This window comes from Zootoca vivipara, chromosome 12 (genome assembly GCF_963506605.1).
Source record: "Zootoca vivipara chromosome 12, rZooViv1.1, whole genome shotgun sequence".
Lineage (NCBI taxonomy): Eukaryota > Metazoa > Chordata > Lepidosauria > Squamata > Lacertidae > Zootoca > Zootoca vivipara.
The window spans coordinates 6623246-6647068 of NC_083287.1; the positions used below are offsets into that span (position 1 = coordinate 6623246).

Here is a 23823-nt window from a genome sequence, read left to right on the forward strand (position 1 = left end):
ACAATAGGTCAAGCTATGGGGCCGGGCCATTTCATTTTTCCTTTTATTCCGTCCATTTCCCATGTAGCAGTGGCAGGCTTTAAGCTTTCCAGGCAGGCCTCTACCTTTGCATGTGTGTGTTTGCAAGAGGGCCCTTCCAAGCTGCCCTGAATCTAAGAGAACGAGGGAGGTGGGGACACATTTATTTGACCTGCACCAGAACCAGGGGGCAGCAACATGTGTTCAGGGCTGCCCCGAGTCACCCAGCGACTTACTGCAACAATGTCATGGTGAGTTTCGGCATCTAATTTTATTGCAAAAAAAGAAGTCACTGGGTATACAGATACAGTATAGTGTCTCGGGAGAGGATGCCATGAGTCATTTTGAATCGTGATTTTTGCAGAATGGTAAGCTAAACTTCGGCATCCTGGGACCATGCCAAACTTCCAACTCCCAGAAAAGAGCTCCCAGTTGCTTGGTGCTCCGCAGTCTTTTTTGAACTAGAGGACATACCTTGGCAACAGCTCATGGTTAGTGAGGAGGGAGCTGAAGCACAAGTTTGGCTTCAGATGACATGCTAAACCAGACGTTGACTTAGATCAGCACAGTGCAGGAATAATAATAATAAAAAAAGACTGGGAAAGGAGCGTTTTGGATTTCGAGACAACTTCAGATACTGAAGTTCCAGTTATTGAATTGTAGCAATCGTCTTGATGTTTTCGTTGCGTCTGTCCGCTTTATTTATATGCTACTGTGTTCGAAATGCACTGGTGTCTTATTTTATTTCATGGCAACTGTGATAATTGTGAGCCGCTTTGAACTTTGTCATTGGAGAAGCGGGATACAATACAAACCAGATCAAACTCCCTTTTGCTTTCCCATCTTTTGCAGAGCCTACTAGGCTCGTTCCTACAGGTTCCCCACCTTCCGAGACTACAAGTCCCAAGATGCTCCCAGGCGCGCCTCGGCGCGTTGCATCTTTGGGAAGTGTAGTCTCCGTGGAGATGCCCGCACTGCGCATCCATTGCGCATCTGCAAACTCCCGCCGCTTCTCCCCCCCCCCCTCCGCTTTATAAGGTTGTGTGCTATATGTTAGGCGGAAACGGGAGCGGGTGCCCTAGCAACGGACAGCGCCTTTCTCTAGCTGGAGTCTGCAAAGTCTCGTTATAAAGCAGCAGCAGCGGCAAGAGGAAGGCAGGATGGCGGTTGGTGCTGGTGCTGCGCCATGGTGAAAGCCGCGGGGACGCACACAGCGCAAAAGGCGCGGGCACCCCTTTTTTTCGGTTTGCGCTTTCCCGCGGCGTCAGGATTTGCATTAAGCCAGTGCATCTAAGCAGAAGGGCTCGCCCGCCCGTGTTTGTCTAGCTGTGCATGCAGGAAGAGGCAGGGAGGACTTACGGTAGAAGTGCAAAGGAGCTCGGTTTGGGTTGCTGGGGAGACCCGAAGTGCTCTAGGGCGAATGATGCTCGAATCCATCCGTGTCACTGGTGAGTAACCACGCTCTTTTCTTTCCTTGCTCCTTTAACCCATCCAGTCCTTGCAGCTGCTGACATTCTTCCACCGCAGCAAGGCAGGGACTGTGCGCGCTCAGGATTTGCAGCCACGGAAAATGGAACTTGCATCCAGTCACAGATAGCATGCATTCTGCACCAGAGTACTTAAAACGTGAGGGTTGTCGCTTTAATGTGATGTAGCAAGTACACTTGGCCGTGGTTAAATAGATAGATTCTCTGTTTAGAACAAAACAGAGAATCTTCTGCTGCTCCAGAGAAGCGGACACGGAGCAATGGATTCAAACTACAAGAAAGAAGATTCCACCTAAACATTAGGAAGAACTTCCTGACAGTAAGAGCTGTTTGACAGTGGAATTTGCTGCCAAGAAGTGTGGTAGAGTCTCCTTCTTTGGAGGTCTTTAAGCAGAGGATTGACAGCCATATGTCAAGAATGCTTTGATGGTGTTTCCTGCTTGGCAGGGGGTTGGACTGGATGGCCCTTGTGGTCTCTTCCAACTCTATGATTCTATGAAATATATTTCCCCACCCTGAACAAAGAACAAAATACACAGGCTATGGAGTAAGATGACTTTTTGGGCAACTGATCTTTTGGTTTTGAACATGGCCTGCCTTTCTGGAAGGAGATGCCGTGATGAAAAATTGCTACTCCTGTATTTATGTGGCAGGTTTTTCAAGACTAATAATAAATATTTATGTACATTCATTTCACTCTTTTTCTAGCTTGGTTCGGCCAAAGTTTGTTTGTGTGTGTGTGTGTGTGTGTGTATCAGTAACAAATGAAGTGTAAAAGGACTTTATTTTCTGACCATTAGAATCAATTGTAGTGCTCTCATGGAATCTGTGGTGGGAGAAACTACATTTTACGGAGTTTCTTGAATGCTGATGGTGCTTACCATTCACTTTGGCATGCTATGCCTGTCCCTCCTTTGCAATACGGAAAGGAAAATTGATGAATGAAATGAAAAGTTCAGTAATATTGCAGATTTGTCTCTGAATCACGCTTTTGTATTCACCACTGATTATCAGGAGACCACACAAAATGTAAAGGATGAAAAAACACAACATAGATAGACAGAGACTGCTAGTTGATTTTAAAAAGTGCAGGCCGTAATGCTTTTTCTACAGAAAAGACTGTTGCTAGAGTAATTATGATAGAGCAATAATTGTATAAACCACAGCAGCATAGAGACTACAAGCTAATAATATAGCTACAATAATCTTTATTTATGATAACATGTTAATTATACACTTCTAGTGTTGTTGCTTTTGTTTCTTAAAAAAAAGATAGCCTCCCAAAGACTTGTTTCTGACGTTGGAAAAGCCTGCTCGAACAGGGACAGATGTAATAAGTTAATAGCGCACTTTGACAGGATGTCATTATGATAATTTCAATAATTCCTGAAGTGATTACATGTACAGGACGGCTTTGGGTTGGGAGTGTTACAAAAGCATAACAGTGTTGGAGATGCCAGTACCAGGGGTCTTAAATGGGGCTGATAAATACCAAAGATTCAAAGGGACAGATAACTCTAGACAATATTTAATTCAAAATTAATTTTGTCTGTGTCACAAATAGTTACTTATTTTCGCCTAATCTGCTGCAGCCTGCAGATTAGAAAAAAGCAATTTTCTAGCCTTCGTCATTTTGACAGCTTTGAGATATTTTTTTTATTTCAAAATCCAGTTTTCAAGGGGCCTTATGCCATCCATCCCTCTTCCCCCTTGTGGGGAACTGTACCTGAACCTTGCTTACCTTTGATCTCCTATCACAACAAACACTTCTTTGGGAAACAAATTGATTCGATTATGTAGTTCAGGTAAGCCATTCAAATAGAATGTGTATTAAAATCAACGTAACCTTGCTGACTTTTACATAATTTAGTTTGAACATAGTACGTATTCAAGCTTCCTTGACAGGCTACATGCACGCTATACCTTTAAAGTGCATTTGAAGCACATTTTCTCCCTGAATTTTTTTTGGGCACTGCAGCTTGTTAAGGGTTGGCGGGAACTGCACCCCTGTGAGTGGTAAAATACAGTACCCAGATTCTTTGAGGAGGACGTGTGTTCTCTGGCATGGCTGCAAGGATTTTGAGAGATTTTGCTTCTGTTTTTGCTGAACCACAGCATGTTGTGTCACAAACTGTGGTTAATCTTAACTATGGTTTGTTTAAACATGCCACATTGAAACCATGCATTAAGGAGACAGCTTGCTTCTGCTTTCATTAATCTTATCTATGGTTAATGAAACAAGCCAGCTTTATGAACCGGTTTGAAGTTGGTTTGTTTCCACTAAACATGGTTAAGAGCTAGCATAGTTTGTCTGGGTTTGAGTGGCATGGCAAGCTGCAGTTGATCTAAAAAAAGAAGCAAAAGTGCCTGCAGTCCTTGCAGCCACACTGGAGGAGGAGAGGAGACCACACACACTTCTTATTCACTGCAACTTGTCTTCATAATGCTTAACTGGTTTGTTGTGGGATGGGAAGGTATTTGGGGAAACCATTATTAAGAATCATTTATGCAGTCCCGTCAGTACACAGTGCTAAGCTAAGTAGATTCTAGCCCCAAGGACATGACACATTCTAAATTTAAACAGCAAGAGAAGCAAGGATAATACTGGGGAGAAGTGAGAGAGGCAAGAGTGCCCTTTAGCATGTGCAAAGTACACTTTACTCAACAGTCCATAACCACAGCTTTAATCACATACCTACCGTTAGGGAGAGGGGCTTTCATAAGTTAAGTAGGCATGTTCTGCATGCTGTAGGATTGTGGAGAAAGCCAATGTAGGCCTCATTTAAGCTATATTTTGAGCCATCATTCTTTCCCCGTCGGAGTTCCTTCCTTCCATTATAGTTTAAAATGGCTCTGTAGCATATACTGGTATTTCCATTTGAACATATCTTTCCACTTATTTTATGTCTTAAGGTGTTTCTTGAATAGCAGGACTCAATGGGAGAGTTTGGACAGCATGCATAACCATAGTTTAGTGTGACGTCGGGTGAGCCGCCATGAAGCTCTGGCTCCTCCTCTCCCTCTCTTTGACTCTGGCCACAGGCACCAGGAGGATTTGGGAAAGCACCGTTCATTGAGTCATCTGACCTGACAAATTCTGGCTACTGTTAACTATTAAACGAGACAACTTTGAATGTGGGTTATGAAGCTGGCTTGTTTTAGAAAAACAGAGTCAATATTAACCATGTTTTAGGGCTTGGATGAAATGCTAAACTGTGGTTAATGGCAAATGGAAGCAGACCCTTTGAAACACCTCTCAGCTGTGACTGGTGAGGGGAGAACATGTGAGCTGGGGCTTGTTCTCGTCACATTAGCTTAGAGTTCAATTCAAGCAAGATTTTCCTCCGCCAGTGGAAGTTGAGAAGTGGCTCTTACAGTGCAATCTTATGCATGTTTACTCAGAAGTAAGCAGGGTGGATAAAAATAAATTTTTTTAAAAAAAATATATTTAAAAAATTGGATTTTTTTTATTTAAATCGGATTTTTTTTAAATAAAATGCTTTTTGAGGAAAATATATTACCATCCAAAGGTTATTCCATCATGAAATAAAGATTAGTTTTTTTAATTATGTAGAATAAGGTTGTGTATGTTTAATTTTTTGGGTAAATAAATTCCATTAATCCATTCACAATGTCATGCTCTTCCAGAGGTTTTTGTAAGATTATTGGGCAGTTTCTCTGCCTACAAGATATTATCACAGATGCTTGGTTTACTTTTGCAGTTCTCAAAACTGAATTTGACTCAACAGAGATCACATGCCTCTTCTTCACAGCAAAAATGTTATAACATGAACTTCCATAGCTGCCAAGTTTTCCCTTTTCTCACGAGGAAGCCTATTCAGCATAAGGGAAAATCCCTGTAAAAAAGGGATAACTTGGCAGCTATGACATGAACAGAGTTGAGAAAAAGACCTTAATCCTATTCTTCTACAAACCTATGAATACAGAAACAACCCCTTCAGTGCTAAGTTTCAAGAAGTTCAGTGAATAGAATAGAAACAATATTTTTTCTGATTGTTTGGAGTGGATAGTATTTAAGTTTTTCATGTGTAGGCTGGGCTGACAGTCTAAGTTTCTATATATATATATAGTTTTTGTTTAGCCAAATTAGTTAACAAGCATGGATGTTTGTTTAAGCAAAATAACATATGCTGTTGTTATTGTTTCAGTTGAATAAATCTATTTAAATTGTTATTGTTAAGGTAATGATTATTTTTCTCCTTCCTAAGTACAACAGTAAAGTTGTCCAAATATGAATGATTAACCTATTAAACTGGGGATAAAAAACCTAATAGGAAAAGTTGTCATTCTAAAAATCTTCATCTACTTGCATATTAAAGTTATACCAGCAAGAATTAGTCTTTATGTAGAAAACTCTGATTTAAATCAAGCCTTACTGACTAGTGATTTAAATCGTGATTTAAATCAGTTTGATTTAAATCAAATCCACCTTGGAAGTAAGTCCATTGGACATTTTTGTTTTCAGGGAGGTGTGCAAAGGATTGTGCTATTAGTTCCCCAAAGGGTATTTTGACTGCATTGTTGTCAGGAGATTTTTCCTGATGATTGCTAGAATGGCAGTTTGTCAAGTCCTCTGGTACATGCCAAACCAAAACACTCTGGGTAAGCACTTTTGGGCTGACGCTGACAAAAATGACCAAATCAGACTTGAACTGTTATGCCCTGTGGTGCTTTGCCAAGCATAAAAGGGAATGTTTCTCAAATTACCCTTCAATCCAAACGAACACCACACGTCATCTTGCACATGATTGAATTTAGCACTTCTTATTCCACCTTTGCAGTGTTTACAGGAAACACGAACGTAAAATATTGCTCCCCCCGACTCTTCTGAGGTATTGTATATATATCATGCATTGCATACAACAGCATGGTATGCTGATCTTAATGCTCTTTGTGTTGGCGGCTTTGACAGCGCTTAAATGCAAGAATTTATGAGGGTAAAGTAATTACACTGAAGTCACAGGAATGGAAGCTTTGTGTTTTGTGTTTGCTGGGAAAACAGAATCTACTACCAGAAATTTCATCCTCCCATTCTGTGAGGGTTTTGCTTTTGGGCAATGCATTCCATAATTTCGTTCACTGAGAGCAAAATAGCCAATTTCACTGGACCTCTTCTATAGCTAAATGTGGGCCTAATCTAAAGAAGCATTTCTCAACCTTTTTGAACTCTTCCTCCCTTCTTTGGATAGAAGTGCCCTCCATCTGATCAACCCAAGCATGGTTTCGTCTACAGGGTCCAGCTCAGGGCAAATAAATAGTTATGGAAGTTTAAAGCAAAAAAACAGCTGTGCGCAGCACAGAATAGCTCCCCACCGCCATTTCCTTTTCCTCTTCAATATCTAGAGCAGTTGCCTTTTAAAAATCTTTAGTAATGGGCAAGCAGATGGGTAAATGTATTCATGTGTGTAATTATTATTATTTTTAATGTGGAGCTGAGGTATTTAGAACAATTTAGTGCTGAGCTAGGGCTGGATTCTGTGACATGTAAGCATGGAATTTCCCTGTGGAGCTGGGCTCTTCCTGTGGCTAAGAGACAAACAGGTCAGGAGTTTTCATCCATCAATCTTAGGACTGGAGTGGGCCAGTGGTTTTTCCAGAATCCACTACCTGGATCCAATTTGGGAGCTGTGGGCTTTCTCTTGTACACAACCACAGTGTTAAGCAATCTCTTTCCCATTTTTGAGCGGGGGGAGGGAGATGCCAGCTCTATTTTTGAAGTTTCAAGAATAGCCACAATCTGCTCAACTATTTATTTTATCCAGCAAACACAAGAGGGGAAATTACTTGTGTACAATATAGCTCTGGAGAAGCAGGAACAGCCAAATGACACTTGGGCCAAAAAGGGCAGGAGAGGAAGTCCTTCTCTCGCCCCCACTGAGAGGAAATGTTTAGCGCATAGCGTTCTTTCTGTGCAGAACCAAGAGGCAAATAAGGTGACAGTTTTATGACTGTTCCAATAAAGTGGATAGAACAATTTTCCTTTGCTTTCTCTCCCCCCACCCCTTCACATGGCTATGCAGAGATATCTGTGGCACGTTCAGGACACCCCATGTAATAGGGAAACATTTCCCAGCTTGAAGGCATTACATAGATAGATAGATAGATAGATAGATAGATAGATAGATAGATAGATAGATAGATAGATTTAAGAACTGTATTCAGTCTCAAAATACTGGTTTTCATAGAATCATAGAATCATAGAGTTGGAAGAGACCACAAGGGCCATCCAGTCCAACCCCCTGCCAAGCAGGAAACACCATCTAAGCATTCTTGACATATGCCTGTCAAGCCTCTGCTTAAAGACCTCCAAAGAAGGGGACTCCACCACACTCCTTGGTAGCAAATTCCACTGCCGAACAGCTCTTACTGTCAAGAAGTTCTTCCTAATGTTTAGGTGGAATCTTCTTTCTTGAAGTTTGAATCCATTGCTCCGTGTCCACTTCTCTGGAGCAGCAGAAAACAACCTTTCTCCCTCCTCCATATGACATCCTTTCATATATTTGAACATGGCTAATTCAGCCTTTTGTTTATATGCAATGTATTCTTAATGATTGTGCATTGAGGTGCCACAATCCAGGCTCTGAGTTTTAGAGATATGTTTGTATCAGTAAGTATATATATATATATTAAGGTTGCCTTTGTGTGTTTCTGTGCCTGCATGTTCCTAGTTGCATAGAATCTGAAAACGTCCTTTTGGATTGGATTGGATTTTCCTTGCCCTTTTCTTTCTTCTTAATTTACTGCAGAAAAGCTTCACTGGCCAGAGCAGGAGCTCTCAAAAAAGACAGTCTTGAGTCTGGACCAACACAATTTCTTTCCTAAGAATGAAAGCAGCAGCATTTGGCGCCTGTCCCAGTCAGGAATCCTCAAGGACACATTCACCACAGGGACTAGCAGCTACAACGTCCTTCTGCAGAGCAAAGAGGAAAAAAAGCACCTTCTCCAAAAGCACCCATTGGCCCACCACAAGAGACACCGCAAGCCGGCAAAGCCCCCTAATGCTTTGCGGGGCAGCGAGCGCCAGAAGGTTAAGGCCCCGCCCCCTTTGCCCAGGAGCGGGTGGTGCGGCCTCAGCCGGCAGCCCTCCCTCTTCATCACTAGCCCAATCCCCAGCGGCATCAGGTTGGCACGCAGTATTTCCGTAACAGGGAGCAGCATTGGCTTGCCCAAGACCAAGGCGAAAAGGCATTCCTTCTCCAGCCTCACGAAGCCCAAGCCGTTGCAGAGATCCAAGAGCTATTTAAAAGAGGGAGATGCCTCTGGGCGGAAATTCTGTATCCTCACTGCCATCAAGCCTTCCAACGTGGAGAAGGAGAAGATGAAGTTCTTCAGGTCGGACTTCAGCTACAACCCGCAGTTTGAATATGCAAGCTCTGCATTGTCCAGCGTGATAGCAAAGCACAGCCAGGCATCCAGCACATTTCTCAAGCAGGTAAAGGATGCTTTTCCCTTGGGTTTAGGTCTCCTGCTTCTTAAACTTTTAACTTGCTTTGCACTCTTAAAGTCACTCTGCCTTTTGCCCTCCACCACCACCTAAAGAATATCACCACCTTCCAGTTTCCATCATCCCTAACCACTGGCCATGCTGGTTGGAGCTGAGGGGAGGGCTGAGCTGCTCTATGCAGTGACCCAAAAGGCAAGAAGAACGTGACTCGTTCTTCAAATGTTGAGTAGACTTTCAGGAAACAGTCCCCTGCGGTTGTCTTTCCTCCCAAATGAGGAAAGAGAGCAAATCCAGGGTTTGGCCTCCCAGGCTGAGAAGGCGATGGTGGATTCCTATATTTCATCTTATTTTATTCACATTATTGGTTAGAGGGGAGAAAAAGAGAAATGAAGAGGCAGTTTCATAACAGGTTTTTTTTTGTATAATAATAATAATAAGAAATAATGCTATAACGTAAGTATTGATGATGCAAGAAATCAGAGAAGGAAATTGTATGTTGATGACTGTCTGCCTGCAGTCAGAGTTAGTGGGTTAGCATGTATTGATTTTGTTGTTGTTTAATTAACTTTGGAGAGTTTTACATAATGCATTTAGGCAGCACACTGGCTTCTTTGCCCTTGACTTTGACTGAAATGTGGCAGGGACTGGTTAGTAAATAAGGTTGGGTCTGTGCAGATCAGTTATTGCGTAGCCACACATTTCAGAGGATAAACCCTGTTTTCCCCTCTTTTCCATTGTGATGCATCCCCATAAAGACATCCACATCTTCTTAGTTACAGTAGAAGCAGGTGGCTTTAGGATTTCAGCCTTCATACAAGAGCATTGTTCTTGTTCCTGCAAAGGTGGGCTTCCTCATTTCAGTGGAGGGGATCGCTCCACAGACACAGGTTTCAAGCTGCCTTCTGCACTGAGGTGGGTGAGGAAGACCTTGCAAGACTGACCTTGCAAGACTAAGGGCTGGAGAACCAGTGTCCATCCAGAATGCCAGCAAGGTGTGTTGGTTAAGTGTGTGGGACTGGGACCGGGGAGACCAAGGTTTGAATCTTTAATCAGCCATGAAGCTCACTGAGTGACCTTTCCTAGTCACGGTCCCTCATCCTAACCAACCCATAGCTGCCAAGTCTCCCGTATTCTCCGGGGAATCCCTGTTTTCCCAGCTGTTCCTAGTTGAAAAAACGGATTTTTTTGTTTCCCCCCGGTTTATTCTGGCGCGACGGCCATTTTGGAACTGGGCGGAGCATGCTCAGAAGCGACTTTTGATGCTGCTCTGCCCAGTTCCAAAATGGCTGCAGTGCGACTTCTGGCGCAGTGGCCATTTTGGAACTGGGCAAAGCAGCATCAAAAGTCACTTCTGAGCATGCTCCGCCCAGTTCCAAAATGGCAGCAGCGCTACCTCCGGTCTGCTACTTCCGCCCGGTCCCTTATTTCTCCGACAGCAACTTGGCAGGTATGAACCAACCTCAATAGGTAATTGTGGGGATTAAATGAGGAAGGGGAGAACCATGTACACCACCTCGAGGTCCTTGGAGGGGAAAAAGGTGGGATGTAAATGCAATGAATAAATGAACTGTTGTCGCTGGACTCCAGTTCCCATCATCCCTGACCATTGGCCATGCTGGGTGGGGTAGATGGGAGTTGGAGTCCAACAACATCTGCCGGGCTGCAGACTCCCCGCTCCTATTCCAACTGCACATCCTATTCCATAGCCCACTGGTACCAAAGGATCTAGTTGCATAAAGTTAAGGCTGATATTGATGTCTCATCATCTACAGATGGATGTTTTCATTTTCACATGTGAAAAAAGTTAGGATTGTCCGAATGGGTGGTTCACATGTAAAGGTAAGCCATGGTTTAGTGTTAGGAGGAGAAACCTCAGCAATTCCAAGAGAAACGTCAGGCACGAACAGTGCCTTTCTCATCCCATGAAGCTGAGAGGAGGACATCTCCCAAATTTGTTTCCAGTTTTCAGCTGGGTGTTAAATGGGGAGAGGCAGGGCATTGATCTGCTGCTTTGCTGGAGACCTGTTGAGGCTCATCTGAGTAGCATTAATCCATGGTTTAGCGTTGCATGCAAAAAAACCATGTTAAGTTGGCAAATGGATGATAGACAGCAATAAATATAAGATCCAACTAATCTGATTTTGCAGGAGCAAACCTATGTTCCCACTGACCAATTTCCTCTCCTATCCCCCCTTCAATAAGTGTCCCATATCCTGGATTCCTCAGTCAGCTTAAGTGCTCAGCAAGCCAAAGTTAAATCATGCAAACCTTTCCTAAAAGTTTTGCTTTAGGAATATTGGATGCGCTGCTTCCTTGTTTGTTTTCAGCAGAATGCAGTGGGCGGTGGTATTTCTTTTCCTTTCTACTTCTTGCATGCTGCATAACGGAAGCCCAGTTTTTATGAAAATCTCAGTTTCACCACAGAGGGATTTTCCAGATGACTGAAAACAGAGCTGGCTGCAATCCTATATTCACTTCCCTGCACGTAAATCCCATTGAGCCCAAAGGGATTTACTTCTCATTAATTAAACATAGGTAGGATTGCTCTGCAATTCAGTATTTTAACAATAAGGAAAAGAGCCCACCCACTGAAGATATCTGTTTCAGCAGATGTTTGCATAACCTGGTGTTGTTCCCTCAGTGTTTACTGGTTCAAATTCACATTGGCTCTAAGAGTTTTTGTTTATGCCAAACAACGGAGCGAGGAGAGGTCTTTTTAAACAACAGGTGGGGTGTGGGCGTAGGGGATCTATATCTTCCCTTTTTCCATAAGCCCTCCTTTTCTCCCTGCTTGACAATGCAAGGAAGAAAAGGATTGTGCCGGAAGATGAAATATTAAAGGAAACAGTCTTATTTAAATGAAGCAATTAATTTTTCTCCCCAACAGAAACTGGATCTGTGCAATGAGTGATGGGTGTTCCAAATGTCTGTCAAAGTTCTAGGACGTTGTTAGGGAAACTTGAGAACGATCACGCTGAATTATTTAGGTGACACATTGCAAAGTACATTGCCCTCCTGCGTCACAACAGAGCACACACTTTCCTGCAAGTCTCTAGTAGATCACAGACATACAGTACATGTCGGAATCTGAAAACGGGTGGGAAATTGAGGAAATGGAAATCAAAATAGTATTCTTCTACTTGTGCTCATGTCCAGAAATTTAGCATGTAAGCATGGGAGGTGTTTGGTGTTCCTCTGCCTGTAAAGGCAGCCCTATTCCCCTCCGTGGGAGGGGACAATATTCTATGTAAGTCTTTTTGCAATTGCCGACCTGCCTCATCTTTTGAAGTGAATTGTCCAAAGTCTTCATGTGCCCAAGTCTCCATGTGCATTCTGGAGTGCACAGGTAGCTCTACTTGGGGCAGAGATGTTTTTAGGATAATGGGAGAAGCTGTCGTTTTTGTATTTGTTGTGAAATATCTATAAAAACTTATCTAAAGGGAACAATCTGATATTGTGCACATTGCCCGTGCATCGGTGTCCAGCACAGAAAGTGCAAGGGAGCGCTGGCACTGCTGCAGTGCAGGTGGCCAAGGGTGCCACTGTAGCTGCCTGTTGAGCAGGAGTCTCATGACATAAAGGGCCAGTAGGATTCTGCCCAGCTCTATGAAGCTGCCTAGGGCCTCAAGATGATCTGTCAGGGCTGGAGTCGGATGCAGGGCTCCATTGTCAGTGAAGTTAACTCTTTGTTCAAGGAAATGGCATACAAGTGAGCAACAATTCACAGCAGCCGCATAGCTGCCAAGTACCCCGTTTTCTCCGGGAAAACCCCGATTTTACTTACCTTTCCCCGGTGGTCCCCCGTATCACTTCGTCTCCCGTTTTTCTCCGTTATTTTCTCCTGCCGGCGGCCATTTTTTCCCTTTCCAATTTGCCCTTCTATGGGCACCAAAAATGGCCGCCGCCGGCTTCGAAAGTCGCATCTACGCATGTCCGGAAGTGCATAGACGCGACTTCTGGTGTCGGCGGCGGCCTTTTTTGGTGCCCATAGATGGGCGGAGCGACACCGGAAGTTGCGTCGACGCACTTCCTGACATGCGTACAAGCGACTTTTGAAGCCGGCGGCGGCCATTTTTGGTTCCCATAGAAGGGCAAAGCAACACCGGAAGTTATGTCGATGCAACTTCCGGTGTCACACGGCTGCCGGTCCCGGATTCTGCAGTCTGGGACTTGAAAGGTAAGAGCAGGTCTTGCACCTATGGAGCAGAAGGTTCCTGTCTTCTTCCTTCTCTGACTCATCCTCTCCCAGATGTACTCCAAGCAGCCTTGCACCGTGTCTGTACACCTCTGGTTTTTGTTTTGCCCTCCTCATTATTCTGCACATTATTGGAGACGGGGGGGAGGGTTAGCTTATCACAGCAGGAGAGGGAAATTCCCTGGTTTCTTCAGCGGTCTCTTGAGCCGCCTCCTCTGCTTCAGCCTCAGAGTCTGAACTGCTCCCTCTCACCAGCTCTACCTGCTCGCTAAGCCCCTGATTTACAGCTTTTTGCTCTGCTTTTGTCTCTCGCGCAGGCCATCAAAATCATGGAACTGACTTTGCAAAAATATGGAAGCTACGAAAATTTTGAGCAAGCCACCGGAGGCAGCCTCCTGCCCAGAAGTCGTATCTGGAACCATGTCAGGAAATACATGATGAAAGAAGGTTGCCTGGGCGAGGTTGGATCACTTGTAACAGCATTTATCTATTGATCGATCTATTGATCTATCTATCTATTGATCGATCTATTGATCTATCTAATCAGGGCTCACCCATGCATGCCCCAGCCACATGCCCCAGGCTTATCCAAGTTAAGATAGCTGGGAACTTTTAGAAGAAAGGACAGGAGCTTCCACTGCTGCCCAGCAGCATCTGTCACCTGAGGCATCTGCCTCGCTTTGCCTAACGCTAGGGCCAGGTCACGACACATTTCACCTGGACATCCCAATGGCAAAGGCCATGCCCGCAGGGAGAGAAATCTCACCCTTCCTGTAACTAAATTGGCTTTCTAGGCTTTCATTCATCCTGCTTTACTTCAGCTAAACCCAGCAGAAAAAAATTATAATCCATAAGAATTCACCAGCATTCATTGTTCTCAACAGAAATAGCACCTCTAGCACTATGTTTTCTGTATTCTTGGCTATTTCTCGCTGGATGCTCAGAGGCCGGGTGCCCAAACAGCCCCGGATGGGTCCAGCTCTGCCTGGGGCCTACATTGTGCAGTCTGTATTAGACATGGATGTGACGGGGTGCTGGACTAGCGAATCTTCACTGAACCTTTGCAACAGTCACTTCCTGTTGTATCTCCAGTCCATTGGCATTGCGTTGGGTGAATCGACATCTTCAACTTTTGGTTCACAATGACTCTATATATGTGGTGGTCTTGTAGTGAGGTTAAAGCTTACTGGGAAATGATAGATAATGAATTGAAAAAGATGTTTAAAGTAACGTTTGTAAAAAAAAACCCCAGAAGTTTTCCTTGTGGGAATTATAAGGACAGAACTACCCAAACTGTATAGAAATTTATTCATGTATGTGACTACAGTGGCAAGAATGTTACTTGCCCAAAAATGGAAAGAGGAAGAATTCCCAACAAAAGAAGAATGGATACAAAAACTTATGGAATATGCAGAAATGGTGAAACTTGCCGGAAAAATTAAAAATCAGGATAACAATTTTTTTAAATAAAAGAATGGAAAATGTTTATTGAATATTTACAAACAAACTAAACAGATAAGAACATTGGCAGGATTTTTGTAATAACCTGAAGTTTTATAAGAGTATATATTTAAAGTAGATGAATAAATTAGCAAATTAAGTTAATTTGGATATGCAGAAAATATTAAAAATAAATTTAAGGAACCATAGAAAGAGGGGGAAGGAAGTCAAGTTTTGAAATGTTAAAGTGATTGTAAAATTATTGAGATGTATAAAATTGAAAATCATAAATTAAAAAACCCCACAGTGACTCTATACAGAATTGGAAATGTGTTGCTAGAACTAGGAGTGCAAAACCTTTTGATTGTTTAAGGGTTTAATATTTCAAGCCTCTGCTTTTTTATGCAGATTGTGGTCCATCTCTCTGAAGACTTGCTTTCTCGAGCCTCGATGACCGTGGTGAACGGCCGCCCAACTCTTACCATCAATACTGCCACGGCACGTGAGCATTGGCTGGAAGGAATGTTGAGGCACGAAATAGGTGCGCAAATAAGGGAAGCCATTGCGCAGATAAGTCATGCAAGTATGCCCATCTCTAGGCATTTGTTACGCGACTTGCTAAGCCAGATGCTGTTGAGAAGGGTGGTGATAGGTGAGGCCTTTCTTCACCAACAAGGAATGCCTGAATGGTTTAGATCCCAGTCACCTGACACAGGATGAGGGAGGTCTTCTGGTTTGGAAAACTGGAAGGTGTGGTTGCCATCCAAGGAGGAAGTTCCATCTGCAGATGTGGAGCTGACAAGGGATGGTGGAAACCATGGAGGTTAGGTCAACATAGAAGTAGCTTGCCGACTAAGGACTTGTAAGTCCATCACAAGTCTAGACCAGGAGCCAGTCAGTACTGAGGGATCTTCTGATCATATAATCACCTGGCTTCAATCCAACTGTTACCAGTGTGGTGAGAAAAAATGATTTCAGGAAACTGCTTCCCACACCATTGCATTAAATGTCTCTCTTTCCTTGTTCCGAACGGCATGCTTGTTCTGTAAAGCTCATTGGGCGACAGAGCATTTACTGAGGACGTGATTGGACAGGAAGAGAGCGCTTAACCCTTTGCCCACCTCCTGTCAAATTTTTAACCTCCCTTCAGCCAGGATCCAAAACTGGAAGTGTCAGTGACCTAAAAGAAATACTGAGTGGTTTGCAGGGGGAAGTTTGAGCTAAGCAAATATTCACGCTGTCACATGGGTTCCTCCTGCGGCTATATTTGGATTACCTCAGTAAATGTAGAGCTGGGATCCTCCTTTTGCCAAGGCAACGTAAATGTGCCCTTAAGCAATGGGCGCAACCCACCAAATGAAACTCTAGCACAATTCTTACTGAAATGAACTTGAGTTCCAGAGGCAGAATGCTTGTCCACAGTAAAAAATAACTTGCAATGGTCATCTCTCACTGTTTTGAGTTCTGAACTTGAGGCTAAATTTGGTTATGCTTGGGTTTTTTGGGTTGGTTTTTTTTTGCCATGGTGTTGTTATTTAGTCATTTAGTCGACTCTTCGTGACCCCATGGACCAGAGCACGCCAGGCACTCCTGTCTTCCACTGCCTCCTGCAGTTTGGTCAAACTCATGTTCGTAGCTTCGAGAACACTGTCCAACCATCTCGTCCTCTGTCGTCCCCTTCTCCTTGTGCCCTCCATCTTTCCCAACATCAGGGTCTTTTCCAGGGAGTCTTCTCTTCTCATGAGGTGGCCAAAGTATTGGAGCCTCAGCTTCAGGATCTGTCCTTCCAGTGAGCACTCAGGGCTGATTTCCTTCAGAATGGATAGGTTTGATCTTCTTGCAGTCCATGGGACTCTCAAGAGTCTCCTCCAGCACCATAATTCAGCTGCCATGGTAGCAGTTTGCATATTTGTGGCTAACATCCTGGCAATGCCTGCATGATTGTGCAGTTGTCTGTATGCTTTACAGGAACTCATTATCTGAGAGGCATCAATAACAACAGCCAGCCGTGGAGCACCTGGAATGGGCGAAGGAAACATGGCCTCAAACCCATCAACCCCACAGAGGAAGGTCTGGCAAGTATCCACAGTGTTCTCTTTCGGAAAGATCCCTTCCTGTGGAGGGCTGCACTTCTATATTACACGGTCTACCAAGCAAGCCAAATGTCCTTCCAAGAGCTCTTTCAGGACATTGGGAAGTTTGTCACAGATCCCAATACTAGGTGGGACTATTGTGTTCGAGCCAAGAGAGGCTGGACCGATACTTCTATTCCAGGTAAGTCTCCCCCCCTCCCCTTCAGTTTGAATGTTTTCTTTGAAGCTGTGGTTCTTTAAAAAGGCTCCCTGACAGCTCAAGAAACACGAGTTCAGGCTAGGCAAGAAATTGTTCTTCCGTGTCTTTAAAAACGGGAGTCATAAAAAGGTAAAAGTAGAAGGGATCTTTGTTGGGAATGAGATATAGGTACAAAAATAATGCAAATTATTCAAAATAAAGCTTTGTTAAGTACAGTATGAAGATGATTCTGTCAAGATGTTTGGACTTCATACCACCATTTTGACCTGTAATAGTCATGCACAGATTGCTGCCCCAAAGGTCACAGAAGGAGGTGGCTCACTCTTTGAACCATTTATGAGGAAATAAAGAGGATTAGACTTCTGCATGCGTGCATACCTGCATCGTGTCATAGCTAGTGATATTAAATGTTTATGCTAGGAGCAGCAGCAAATTTTAGGTCTGGCATGCTCCCCTTATTTCCTTCAGTAGAATTAAGGTGGGCTATATCTTAAACCGGAGCTTTCCAAATTTTTCATGTTGGTGACACACTTTTTAGACACTCATCATTTCGCAACGCAGTAATTCAGTTTTACTAGCAAACCGGCAGGCTGCTCGCTCCCTTTCCAGCCCTGGGAGGAGTGCGGGGGTCGTTTGTGTGACACACCAACACACTGAAGCCGACACACTTCACGTGTTGCAACACACAGTTTGGAAAACTCTGTCTTAAACATTTTATTTAGCTGAGGCATGGGTTGATCTATTAATCTCCTCTAATAATAATAATAATAATAATAATAATAATAATAATAATAATTTTTATACCCCGCCCTCCCCAGTCAAAACCGGGCTCAGGGCGGCTAACACCAATAAAATTACAATGAAACATAAAAAGCAATTAATTAAAATACAGATTAAAATACAATATTAAAATTTAAAATGCAGCCTCATTTTAAGTAGTCCATAAATCCAAGCCATGGGGGAGGAAAACACAGGGGTCAGACTAAGTCCAGCCCAAAGTCCAGACGGAACAGTTCTGTCTTGCAGGCCCTGCGGAAAGATGACAAATCCCGCAGGGCCCTGGTCTTCTGTGAAAGCGTTCCACCAAGTTGGGGCCAATACTGAAAAGGCCCTGGCCCTAGTAGAGGCCAATCTAGCCACCTTATGGCTCGGGATCTCCAGAGTATTGTTGTTTGTGGACCTTCAGCCTAACTGAAGCATATTTACTCAGATGTAATTCCCACCAAGTTCAATGAGACTTAATATGTTTAGGATTGTAGTCTTACAAGCTTGTGTGTGCTTTGTCAGAAGCAAAGCCTGCTGAGTTCAAATGGACTTGTTCCTGATATATGTATGTGCGTGTGTGTTTTTGTGTAAATATACAAGGATAATTGTCATTTGTGCATTGCTAAATCTTTTGCTTTTTCCTAAAATTGGGCTCGCCACCATGAATCCAATTATTTTAGGTTGCTTCAGTAAAGATCAGGTCTACTTGGATGGCATCCTCCGGATTCTGAGATACCGACATACCATTGATTTCTGCTTGCTGACTGCTCTAGGAAAGGTGGGTGAAATTGCTGGGTGGAACACTGATCTATATAATAGATCAATCATGAATCGTAGATTTCCCCTGCCAACAGTATACTCTTGAAGATTTGAGAAGATTGAAGTGCAAGTGGGAGAGGTACAAGCCGGTTTATAAGCCTGGGGTGGATTTACGTCCATTGGAAAGAAGTGGGTTGGATGCCTTCTAGCACAGCATCTTGGTCTCTCGGGCTGATAGCAGGCCTGGCCATACCTAAGTTGGCATAAAGTTCTCCCACTTTGCATGGTGTGACGAAATTGAAAATGTTCTGTTGTATTTTTCTTTTGCAACCGACCATGAGGGGAGGGGCGGCTGAGCGTTTGAATAGAATGGGCAGCCATTTTGTCAGTTGAGAAGGGTGCTTGAGAGCGGGAGTGTGAGGGTGGTTGAAAAGAAGGTCTGTGAGAGTAGATTTAGGTTAGGTATTTGTGAGGTTATCCATTAATATGATTAACAAAGATGTTACCACTGAAACTAAGCTTGTTCACAAGAAACCTTGATGCAACCATTACGAACTTAAGCAAATAAATTTCCATCGTTAAAGTGCCAGTCATAAAGTCGTCTGTGTTATTTTCCAGCAAAGGTACATGAAACTCATTTGTGTGGACACTCTTTAAAAAAGACAAAACTTCCTTCAATAGTGGCATGGTTAGTTTGCGTCTTCAAGGTGCACTAAAGGGGTGAAATAGGCAGACAGACCCAGGGGGTCACAAAGTTACCTCAGGGGCAGAGGCAAGCTTTTACAGTAGGGGATTTCCAGTGGTTGAACCCCTTACACTGAGGACACAAGGGATAGTCTCGTTTATAGCCCAGAGTTTAAAAGGGTCACGTTTAGGCTGGAAGAGGACTCTCTTTTATTTTTGAAAACCCACGAGTGCTAGAGGGTTTAAAGAAAGGCTAGGGGGATAAGTGGGAGGTTTGATTTACCTCAGAAATCCCTGTTAGTGCTTTTAATAATTGAGAGGTCAAAGTTATAAGACGAAAGGAAGGGACCTTCGTCGCACATGGTATCTGCCTTTCCAAGGTTTTCTTCCTGCGCTTTTAGTTTAGCGCTAAAGTGGCGAACTAGGGGTTGCGAGGTGGCACTGAGTCCACGTTTGGAGAACTAGATGCTTGCGCTGCATTGAACCCTCTTTTTGTAATATCTAGGTCTCCTATGAGGATGTGGATCGCCTGAAGGATTTAGGAATGATTGAAAACATGAGGGTGCCACACTTCTTGCAAGACCACGCAAGGTACATGGAACACCTGGAGAAGATCATAGAAGTCAACGAGCTGTCTGACATGGAGCTTAAACTTCTTCTGCCCTAAACCGCCACTCTTTTTTTTTTGCTTGCCACCCACGTCATTCATACCAGATTGGAACGCAGTGAGTCCTGACTCACAGAAGTGGAGTAACAAACCTTATTTTTTATGCCTGGCAAAAAAAATCTCTATTCTTTAAATCTGCTTCTCTGGTGGTGGTAGGTTTTTTTTAAGGAGGTAAAATGCACAGGTGCAGTCCAGAAGTTGTTTACTTTCAAAGGGGGGAGGGGAAATGCTCCTTTCCACCCTATTCTCAAGGTATATGAAAGATTTTGTAAATTTTTGAGATTAAATTATAGCTGGAGGAATTCACGGATTAAATTATAGCTGGAAACATCCTTTATGAAATCCTTTGTGTAGATTCTTTCTACAGGCTTTTGAATGATTTCTTTTCCAGCATATTGCTGTTTGCATCATAATACTTAAATGTTTTAGAATGTTGCATTTTCTAATTTGTTGACCCCATTCACTTGTTGGTTGGTTTCCGGGTCGTGCAGTATTATAGCTAAGCAGTTTTCTAAGGGTTAAGTAATTTGCATATACGTACACTTTACTATGCCAACTGTTCTTTGAACTCATCTTCCATGTTTCCGGCATCTTCTGCTGGAGAAATATACATGCAATGTGCATTTCTCAGTTCTAATATTGAAAAGTTGACTACATTTCCCTGTTAGGCGCCATTAATGTGTTAGTGAAGATTCTTCACGAATGATCCCCTAATAAAGGTGCTTTTAGTAGTGGCGTTGGCCTCTTCCCACCATGATTCTGTGTCAAAACTGACACATCATGACTCCCAGTGTGGTGTTGTTTCTGAGGACCAGTGCCTACCTACAATGTGATCTGACTTTCAAGGCTCAAGGAAATCTGTGCTTCTTAGCTTTGGCAATTGGAAGACTGCCTCGGAAAACCAGGACACTGACAGGCAGCCTGGCTCCATGTGGTGCAACTCTGGCCATAGTTTATAATCTTTAATCTGCATGCATACCCTTCAAAGGTCTGGTTGGAATCTGTTGGAACGTTCCAAAAGTAGGTGGTGCAAAGATTAGGTTATGGTGAAAGTTCACAGGGCAGTTGCAATAGTATGGTCCTGTTGACGTCGATGAATTCCGCCCCCTGCCCCCCAATATGCATTTCAATAATGGTGAGCGTGCATCAAAGGAAAATAGGGAAGGAGATTGTTTGGATTTGGATTTGCTTACAGTAAGATGCAGGTATCACAGATCATTATAATTCCGCGGAGCAAAATATCCATTTTCTGTATTGCGAAAATGCTTCATTAGCCATTAATCCATATAGGAAATGTGCAGACATAATAAAGACATGTAATTCATGGCCCTTATATGTATAATGCTTTTCTCAAGACAGATATAACTTCATCGGCAGTGGCACAACCTTCCTTAGTAACTAGGTTTCTACCTGCCAGGCACAATTACTGTTTTCGTCAATTACTGTTTTCGTCAGTTTAGCCCCCAACTCCACCTATTCTGCCTCTACACCAGCACTCCCGTACCCTTTTTTTAAAAATAACTGGCTCCTTTCCATTGATTCCTGACCATTATATTGCCCTTTAGTAAGTCCTGCCTCTGTGAAGCTCATTGTGTGCTTAAACACACCCTGCTGGAGACAAGCACCCTCCATCAGCTGGTTACAGCTGGAGTGGGGGGGGGAGAGAAGCAACAGAAGTGCTCAGGACATGTCAGAAGCATTTTGGTGCTCAGGATCCCATCTACAAGCACCATAAAGGCAGAACACATTTCTCTTGTGCATATCCAGATCGCTGAACTACCACAATGCCGTTTTTGTTTCTTAAAAAAAAGAGGTTTTCAAAATGTGACGAACCCCAGAAGAATACACTAGGATAGACTCTCCAAATCTTCTTTCCACTCTTCTGCAGAGTTGCTTGCATTTTTTTTAAAAAGAGAGAGAGCCTGGAACTCATTGAGGCAATAATGGCATAACCACCCACCATGAATTCAAGCACTACGAAGACCACTCCTGTTTTAAAATTATAAAAATTGTTTTGTAATCTTATAGCCTGTCATTAAAATCTCATTTATCATGGGCAATGGAAAAAAAATTGATTATTTTCCAGTAATATAATATACATTGAGCTAGATGCCTGGACGTAGTATTCTGCAATGGGGTGATGAAGTACAATTTTTAACCAAAATATTTTACAAAACATGGACCAAGAACACATACGACAGCCTCAATTTTCTCTTGTTAATGCAGTTTGTGTCTTTCATTGAATTCAAGAGACTCCTGTTGCTGTAAGTGGATCTCTCATACAGACGGTTCTGTTTTGAACAGATTTCTATTCCCCACAGATGTCAGCTTTCATGTTGTCTGCGTAAATCAGCTCCATAACTTAGTGGATGTCGCATGGCTATACGATTAACACAGTTAACACATCAGCAGCCTTATACATGTATTAATCAAAGGAACAGAGCTTAAAGCAGCTTAGTATAAACCTCCACATCAGTATTTACTGAGTTTTTTTTTATAGCCATGTGGGCAATAGGTTGCAGGATATTGTACCAGAAGTTACTACAGCACAGATTTTTAGTAACTCCATAGTATGCTGGGGTAACAACTTGAATGATAACATGTTTAGCACATTAGGAGTTTGTACGCTCCTGCCTCCTTGGATGTCTACCAAATACGTTGATGCATAATTTTCGTACAAAAGCCTTTAGCTATATTCCTTTGTCTTGAGAAGATTGCTGAGTACTGTAAATAGCCGCAAGTGTAATTATCTGTATTTCAACCAGCACACTGGTTCCTGTGTACTATTTGTATCTACCTGAACCTTCGCTACACGAAGTGGATTCACACATTCATGTGCTGTACCTGATCGGTGGTATTTTCCGTAGCATAGTTGCTGTTAACTTTATTTATATACTTCCCCTCATATATTAAAAAATCAAAAGCTGTTTACAATAATTAATTGCACATGTGGCAATCTGTTGCCTCATAAGACAAACAGAATAACTGTAGTGCATAAAGATACAAACCCTGTATTCTGTCAATGCAGTCATCCTATTTGCAGTCGATAGCGGGCCTTACCAAAAATTGCTAGTGCCATTTAAATGCTAACTATTCACTTCACATTATTTCTAACGTATTACGATAGTTCAGTGCAAGTCACAATTCTTGAAGTCAGCAAATCACTTGCCCCCCCCCAAAAAAAAACCCCACCTCAGGCGATTTCTTTTCAGCACCAATGTTGTTATATAAAGTGTTGTAGATTTGTAACGGTGCTTTTGTAAACCTTTTGGGATTTTTAAAAATTGTGACAACCTGTTTTCAAGTTCCAAAATAAATAAGGGTTGTATTGTATGTGTATGGGTCGCACTAGCAAGTCTCATGCTGTTTATTTATAATTGACAATAAATCTTTGTTATTAGATCTGTAGCTCCTCTAAAATTTAATGGGGGAAAACTTCAAAGTTTCAATAAAGAGAACAATTATACCTGCGTTTTATTGGTGGAGAAACCTTATACTGCTAACTCAATGGCAGGTGCCTCTAATTCTCCATATTCTTTACCAACAACAGCTGCCCTGTCATCTCTGGTTCATTCAAACATACAAATATATCTCAGGAGCAAGTTCATTTCAGGCCAGCTTAGTGCTTTGGTCCACTGGGAGGCTATTGATAGATAAAAAATTAAATGAGTCTTAAGTACCAGCTATATGCCCTCATCTAGATGAGCCCTCACCCCAAAGCATGCTAAACCAGATCTGGTCAAGACCGATCTTCAGCAGAAGTTACGCAGTAGTAGAAAATAATACAACTTTCAGCTAAAAGAAATAGGTTCAGGTATTGGCTCTGTCATGAAATTAAAAGACGCCTGCTTCTTGGGAGAAAAGCAATGACAAACCTAGATAGCATCTTAAAAAGCAGAGACATCACCTTGCCTACAAAGGTCCGTATAGTTAAAGCTATGGTTTTCCCAGTAGTGATGTATGGAAGTGAAAGCTGGACCACAAAGAAGGCTGATCACCGAAGAATTGATGCTTTTGAATTATGGTGCTGGAGGAGACTCTTGAGAGTCCC

At 42.8% G+C, this 23823-nt stretch overlaps 1 protein-coding gene across 1 annotated transcript; it reads left to right on the top strand.

Moving 5' to 3' along the window:
• The first annotated feature begins 1091 nt into the window (after window positions 1-1091).
• MATCAP2 (microtubule associated tyrosine carboxypeptidase 2) lies at window positions 1092-21280 on the top strand. The gene is made up of 7 exons (XM_035128751.2): window positions 1092-1466; window positions 8273-8958; window positions 13483-13626; window positions 15014-15146; window positions 16574-16879; window positions 18343-18440; window positions 19611-21280. The coding sequence occupies exons 1-7, from the start codon at window positions 1439-1441 to the stop codon at window positions 19770-19772; spliced, it is 1557 nt and encodes a 518-aa protein (XP_034984642.2). The 5' UTR covers window positions 1092-1438; the 3' UTR covers window positions 19773-21280.
• Window positions 21281-23823: the final 2543 nt, after the last annotated feature.